Raw genomic sequence first — 7,787 nt, 5'->3', positions numbered from 1 at the left:
TATATATATCTAGTCATCCATTGTAGTCTTATAGAATTAAATACTGAAATTCTATTAGAAATTCAGCTGGCAATTAAAATATGTTAGAAATATATACTACAGGCTCAATCAGTCATAAAAGCTACACCTGTGGTATTACATGTCTCGGTGAGGACACGGAGATTACCCATCCATAATCTCCTGTCTCCCTGTTTTCTCTGAGTGTGCCAGTGCCCAGTAAGTAACTCTCGGCTGTCACCCTTCCTCCTGCAGGTGAAGGCGCACCATCTGAGTCTGGCCCACAAGATCCCTGAGGGTGCCAGAAAAATCAATGTTCAGCTGAGACTCGTTCAGGTATTCTTGTACCATGTAATTAAAAGTTTAAGTGATCTTTTTATCATAGTGGTGGACTAAATCTGCATCATAGCTTATCACAGCAATACAAATTATAGTTACCCCACAAGCGCTGAATAAAAGTAAGAGAGACAAATTGTAAAAGATAATAATGATGTTTACAACCCTTTTGGGGTAGTGTGATTGGAGCAGGTTGGAGGAAATGGGGACGCTATTTCCGTGTCCACACAAGGGTTCCAGATCTTTGGCTTGGTAAGTGTTGGTCTAAAAACTTTCCCTACCTCTAAAGTCTGCCTGTCCTCGCAGACCGGGGATCTCTGCCAGCCAGATGGTGTTCAACCGGGGCGCCGCTTGATGACGTTAGACGCCCGGACCTCGTGCGGTACGCGGATGGTTCTCCCAGACGGCTTCCTTCCGCTTTGCTCCTCACTTGTGAGGAGCAAAGCTCACTTGTGAGGAGCAAAGCGGAAGGAAGCCGTCTGGGAGAACCATCCGCGTACCGCACGAGGTCCGGGCGTCTGACGTCATCAAGCGGCGCCCCGGTTGAACACCATCTGGCTGGCAGAGATCCCCGGTCTGCGAGGACAGGCAGACTAGAGAGGTAGGGAAAGTTTATAGACCAACACTTACCAAGCCAAAGATCTGGAACCCTTGTGTGGACACGGAAATAGCGTCCCCATTTCCTCCAACCTGCTCCAATCACACTACCCCAAAAGGGTTGTAAACATCATTATTATCTTTTACAATTTGTCTCTCTTACTTTTATTCAGCGCTTGTTATATATATTTTTACCACTTACCATTTTTATCAAGCTGCTCACACTTAACCCTTCCCTCCCCCCCCGTTTTATACAGCGCAGATTATTGTTTTTATTCTATTCAATAGTTACCCCACAAGTTACCATGCTGGGACAGTTGGGATGTATGTACATATGCTGGTCTTTACAGTTGTACATATTTATCTATGTTGCTTACTTGGTATAACTGTGATGGAACAAGGGATATAGATGGATATTTAATAAACTTAATTTTCTCGGTCACGCATGTGCAAAGATGGCGGGGAGGTAGTGAAGAGTTGGCGGAGGGATCCGCTCGGATCCCTCTTCACACCCCTGGAACCCTTTCCTATAGGAAGGAGCGGGGCTCCAAGAACATCTGAAGATGGCGCTTGTTCTTGGAAGCAAACTTTCAATTTTCGGAGTTTGCTGAATATCAGGTGATCCATTTGGGACCCCTGTTGATGAATAGCCCGGTAACCTAAATATGCGGATACTAGCGTTTCTGCATGGTTACCGGACTATTTATCAGTTGATGAGTAGGCCCCAGTGTGAGGACACATAGGTTACCCATCCATAATCTCCTGTCTCCATGTTTTCTCTGAGTGTGCCAGTGCCCAGTAACTAACTCTCTGCTGATTACCCTTCCTCCTGCAGATGGAGAGGAACCATGTTTGTGCCCCCCAGAAAATCCTCCGGGCTACAAGAGAAGACAAAGTGCAGCTGAAAGACCCTCATCCTCCAGGTATTCTTGTTTCTTGTAATGAAAAGATTGAAGGGTCAGTTTATCATAGTTGTGCACTAATAATCTGCATCACCACTTATCACAGCAATACAGATTGTAGCTACACCACAAGTGTCCATGCTGGGTGGTTGGGAGGTATGTACATATGCTGGTCTGTACAGTTACAGATTAGGGAAAGGAAGCAACTGACCCAGGAACAATAGGAACAAATAGGGGTTTACACTTCTGAACTATATTCCATTGACTAACTGAAGCAAAACATATACCAGACATAGTAATAACTATACTATTTCTATATTCTTTTCCATAGAGCCAGCCCATAAGGACCATAAGGACAAAGCACCCAGTTCCAGTAACACTGGTCCTATGAGACGCTCTGAGTAAGTACTTTGTGCAGATATCACATGAACAATAAGTAACAATGTGATTTATGTATAGAAATGTAAAATTATGAAAAATAGTGTAATTTATATATAAGAATAGATCATTATTAATTATTTTTTAAAGCTATTACTATATAAATGTTAATCATAATACACCATAATATGTAGCTATGGGTACATTATTATGTTGTACTAATCTTAGCTATTGTTACATTCTCATGGAGCCCTATAGGTGTAAATGTGTCTATTTTCTCTTTTTAGGGCTTCGCTGCATAAACTGCCCCCTGTGGTCCCCATGCCAAGAAATGACCTGGCAGTACCTGAGGCCGTGGTCCCTATGCCAAGAAAAGACCTAGCAGTACCTGAGGCCGTGGTCCCTATGCCAAGAAAACACCTGGCAGTACTTGAGGCCGTGGTCTCTATGCCAAGAAATCACCTGGCAGTACCTGAGGCTGTGGTCCCTATGCCAAGGAAACACCTGGTAATACCTGAGGTAAGTGCTTTCAGTGTCATTGTGGTCACTTACTTTTTCCTTATGTCCTAGTATTTATATATTTCTTTGTCATACAATGTAATGCTTATTACACTGACATTTACAATTGTATATGTTGTAAATAAAATAAAAATAATTGATAGTGGACAAGTCCATGCCCATGATTCAATTCAAAGCGATGATGAATAGCCCTGGGAGGGAGCAACCAGAGCTGTTCAATTCAACCTGCTTGGCCCGACTAAAGGATTTCTTATCGCACCCTCCTAGGGGTGCGAGGAGAAACCCGACAAAAGTGCACAAACAGCCTCACGGCCGGCACTTTAGTCGGAGAATGGCGGTTCTCATAGCTAAACACCCATGTTAAGTCACGAGAACCGCCATTCTCCGACTTAACAGAGCGCTGTATTGAATCACGGCCCTATAACATAAGCTAAATATAGAAATGTGAACAAAGGAAGAAAAACCTCTGGATAAAGCTAGTAAAACAAATATATTCCAATTATATATAATATATCTAGTCATCCATTGTAGTATTATAGAATTAAATACTGAAATTCTATTAGAAATTCAGCTGCCAATTAAAATATGTTAGAAATATATACTACTGGCTCAACCGGTCATAAAAGCTACACCTGTGGTATTACATGTCTGTGTGAGGACACGTAGTTTACCCATCCATAATCTCCTATCTCTGAGGGTACCGGTGCCCAGTAAGTAACTCTTTGCTGTCACCCTTCCTCCTTTAGGTGAAGGCGCATCATCTGAGTCTGGCCCACAAGATCCCTGAGGGTGCCAGAAAAATCAATGTTCAGCTGAGACTCGTTCAGGTATTCTTGTACCATGTAATTAAAAGTTTAAGGGATCTGTTTATCATAGTTGTGGACTAATAATCTCCATCACAGTTTATAGCATAAATACAAATTGTAGTTACCCCACAAGTTACCATGCTGGGACAGTTGGGATGTATTTACATATACTGGTCTGTAGAGTTGTACATATTTATCTATGTTACATACTGGGTATAACTGTGGTGGAACAAGAGATTTAGAGGGATATTTAATAAACTTAATTTTCTCAGTCACGCATGCGCAAAGCCGCCGGGGAGGTAGCGGAGGGATCCGCTCGGATCCCTCTTCGCATCCCCGGAAACCTTTCCCATAGGAAGGAGCGGGGATCTGAGAAAATCTGAAGATGGTGATTGTTCTCGGAAGCAAACTTTCTGAATATCAGGTGATCCATTTGGGACCCCTGTTGATGAATACATCGGTAACCTAAATATGCAAAAACTAGAATTTCCGCATGTTTACCAGACCATTTATCGGTTGATGAATAGGCCCCAGTGTGAGGACACGTAGTGTGAGGACACGTAGGTTACCCATCCATAATCTCCTGTCTCCATGTTTTCTCTGAGTGTGCCAGTGCCCAGTAACTAACTCTCTGCTGATTACCGTTCCTCCTGCAGGTGGAGAAGAACAGTGTTTGTGCCCCCCACAAAACCCCTCGGGCTACAAGAGAAGTCAAAGTGCAGCTAAAAGACCCTCGTCCTCCAGGTATTCTTGTTTCTTGTAATGAAAAGATTGAGAGGTCGGTTTAGCATAGTTGTGCACTAACAATCTGCATCACCACTTATCGCAGCAATACAGATTGTACTTACACCACAAGTTACCATGCTGGGTGGTTGGGAGGTGTGTACATATGCTGGTCTGTACAGTTACAGATTAGGCAAAGGAAGCAAATGACCCAGGAACAATTGTAACAAATTGGGGTTTACACTTCCAAACTATATTCCATTGACTTAACTAAAGCAAAACATATACCAGACATAATAGTAACTGTACTATTTCTATATTCTTTTCCATAGAGCCAGCCAATAAGGACAAAGCACCCAGTTCCAGTAACACTGGTCCTATGAGACGCTCTGAGTAAGTACTTTGTGCAGATATCACATGAACAATAAGTCGCAATGTGATTTGCGGATATAAAAGTAAAATTATGAAAATTAATGTAATTTATAGATAAGAATAGATTATGAAGTATTTTTTTAGCTATTACCATATAGATGTTAATCATAATACACCATGATATGTAGCTATGGGTACATTATTATATTGTACTAATCTTAGCTATTGTTACATTCTTATGGAGTCCTTTAGGTTCAAATGTGTCTGTTTTCTCTTTTTAGGGCTTCGCTGCATAAACTGCCCCCTGTGGTCCCCATGCCAAGAAAACACCTGGCAGTACCTGAGGCCCTGATCCCTATGCCAAGAAAACACCTGGCAATACCTGAGGCCGTGGTCCCTATGCCAAGAAAACACCTGACAGTACCAGAGGTAAGTGCTTTCAGTGTCATTGTGGTTACTTACCTTTTCCTTATGTCCTAGTATTTATATATCTCTTTGTCATACAATGTTGTAAATAAAATAAAAATAATTTGTAGTGAACAAGTCCATGCACGTGATTCAATTCAAAGCGATGATGAACAGCCCTGGGAGGGAGCTATCAGAGCTAATCAATTCAGCCTGGTATTTGGCACGACTAAAGGATTTCTTCTCGCACCCTCCTGGGGGTGCGAGGAGAAACCCAACAAAAGTGCACTAACAGCCTTGCAGCCTGCACTTTATTCGGAGAATGCAATTCTCTGATTTAACAGTGCGCTGAATTGAATCACGGCCAATAAATTAAGCTAAATACATAAAACTAAGAAATGTGAACAAAGGCATAAAAAACCTCTAGACAAAACTAGTAAAACAAATATATTCCAATGATATATAATATATCTAGTCATCCATTGTAGTATTATATAAATAAATACTGAAATTCTATTAGAAATTCAGCTGCCAATTAAATGATGTTAAAAATATCTACTACATGCTCAATCAGTCATAAAAGCTACACCTGTGGTATTACATGTCTGTGTGAGGACACGTAGGTTACCCATCCATAATCTCCTGTCTCCCTGTTTTCTCTGAGTGGGCCAGTGCCCTGTAACTAACTCTCTGCTGTCACCCTTCCTCCTGCAGGTGATGGCGCACCATCTGAGTCTGGCCCACAAGATCCCTAAAGGCGCCAGAGCAACCAATGTTCAGCTGAGACTCATCCTCCAGGTAATCTTGTACAATGTAATTAAAAGTTTAAGGCGTCTGTTTATCATAGTTGTGGACTAACAATCTGCATCACAGCTTATCGCAGCAATACAAATTGTAGTTACCCCGCAAATTACCATGCTGGGACAGTTGAGACGTGTGTACCTATGCTGGTCTTTACAGCTGTGCAATATTTAAAAAACAGGCTGCCTTGCGGTTTGCTGTAATGGAGTGGTGTATACTGCATAGTACTGGAACACAAATTAGGCAAAGGAAGTGGCTGACCTGGGAACAATTGGAACAGTGGCGGAACTAGAGAGTGGTGGGTCCAGGTGCAAGAATATGCTTTGGGCCACCCTATGCAGTGCCCCCAGTAGTGGTTCCCCTATGCAGTGCTCCACAGTAGTAGTCCCCCCTATGCAGTGCCTCTAATAGTAATCACCCCTATGCATTGCCCCCAGTAGTAATCCCCCCTAGGCTTTGCCCCAAGTAATAGTCCCCCCCTATGCATTGTCCCCAATAGTAATCCCCCATATGTATTGCCCCCAGTAGTAGTGCCACCTATACAGTGCCCCCAGTAGTAGTCCCCACTATGCATTGCCCCCAGTAGTAGTCCCCCTATACAGTGCCCCCGGTAATAGTCCCCCCTATGCATTGCCCCCAGTAGTAGTCCCCCTTATGCTGTGCCCCCTGTAGTAGTCCTCCTATACAGTATCCCCAGTAGTGCCCACCCCTCCATACAGTGCCCCCAGTAGTGGCCCCCACTTTACAGTGCTCCTAGTACTGGCCACTTCCCCCATACATTGCCCCCAGTAGCACCCCTCCCTATGCTGTGCCAGTGTCAATTCCCATTCCCCCTTACACACACACAAAAAAAAAAACACAATTTACCTGAATCCCCACTCCTGTTGCGACCTCCATTGTTCACTCCTCCCAGCCCACTCTTCTGCACTATGGGAAAGTCTCTCCCATCACCCGCTACGGGGGGAGCTGGAAGGCGGAGCTCATGAGTGAGCTCTAGCCGGCTCCCTCTGTGGACGCAGCAGCCAATGAGAGTCTGTCTGACTCTCATTGGCTGCTATAGCAAAGGTTGTTACTGTGTAGTGCTGAACGCTTTTACTGCGGTCTACACTACACTTGTGGGGCCCGGGGGACACTAGCAATGGGTGCAGTAGCGTCTATGGGCCCCTGCTCCACAGCGGGCCCCTGTGCAAGCCACCAGCTGCACCGCCGCTAGTTCCACCAATGGATAGGAACAGATAGTGGTTTTTACTTACAAACTATAATCCACAGAATAACTGATGCAAATCATATACCAGACCCAATAGTATCTGTTTTATTTCTGTATTCTTTTCCATAGGGCCGGACTGGAAGGACAACAGGCTCAGTTCCAGGGACATTGTTCTTATGAGATGCATGTACGTACTTTGTGCTGATATCGCATGAACAATATGTTACAGAGGGAATTATGGCAAAAAAATGTAACATAACGAAATAGTGTAACTTATAGATAAGAATAGATTATTCTGAAATATTGGCCCTCATTCAGAGCCGGACGCTCTGAGCAGAACGCTCGCTCTGAATGAGGGCCGTCCTCCATAAAAATGGAGCGTCCTCCTGGATGCTCGTATAGCTGTGGGTCACCACCCACAGCACATACGAGCGTGCAGGATGATGGTCGCGATGGTCTTGACCATCGCGACCATCGCCAGTGCGACCAGAAGCCTGTGGTCGGGGTTTTCGACCACAAGCCCTGGAGTGATTTTGGCTCTATCAGAGCCAAAATCACTCCCACTGACATCACTAGTGATGTCAGTGGGGCCCTTGGGAACGCCTCCGTCTGGCAGACACGCCCCCGGCACGCCCACCAAAGGGGGCGTGCTGTCAATCAACATCGACAGAACGCCCCCTTTGATCAGACACAACGAGCGAAGGAAAGTCCTTCGCTCGTCGCGTCTGGCGCATGCGCAGTGCA

General features: G+C 44.3%; 1 protein-coding gene across 1 annotated transcript; it reads left to right on the top strand.

Moving 5' to 3' along the window:
• The first annotated feature begins 2,657 nt into the window (after positions 1-2,657).
• Positions 2,658-4,655, top strand: LOC148518367 (uncharacterized). Its single transcript, XM_088477448.1, has 4 exons — positions 2,658-2,729; positions 3,476-3,556; positions 4,192-4,279; positions 4,591-4,655. Exons 1-4 carry the CDS (start codon positions 2,658-2,660, stop codon positions 4,653-4,655), a joined length of 306 nt encoding a protein of 101 aa, XP_088333574.1.
• The last annotated feature ends 3,132 nt before the right edge of the window (positions 4,656-7,787 follow it).

Source organism: Taudactylus pleione, unplaced genomic scaffold (genome assembly GCF_031769625.1).
Source record: "Taudactylus pleione unplaced genomic scaffold, aTauple2 ptg000201l, whole genome shotgun sequence".
NCBI classification, from domain to species: Eukaryota; Metazoa; Chordata; class Amphibia; order Anura; family Myobatrachidae; genus Taudactylus; species Taudactylus pleione.
This window is presented reverse-complemented; position numbering and strand designations above follow the sequence as displayed.

Excerpts from the sequence above, each read along its gene's own strand:
- LOC148518367 (XM_088477448.1), top strand. The coding sequence starts at position 2,658 with ATGCCAAGAAATCACCTGGCAGTACCTGAGGCTGTGGTCCCTATGCCA. Across the intron at positions 2,730-3,475 it reads AACACCTGGTAATACCTGAG|GTGAAGGCGCATCATCTGAG; the intron begins GTAAGTGCTTTC and ends TTCCTCCTTTAG. Across the intron at positions 4,280-4,590 it reads AAAAGACCCTCGTCCTCCAG|AGCCAGCCAATAAGGACAAA; the intron begins GTATTCTTGTTT and ends TCTTTTCCATAG.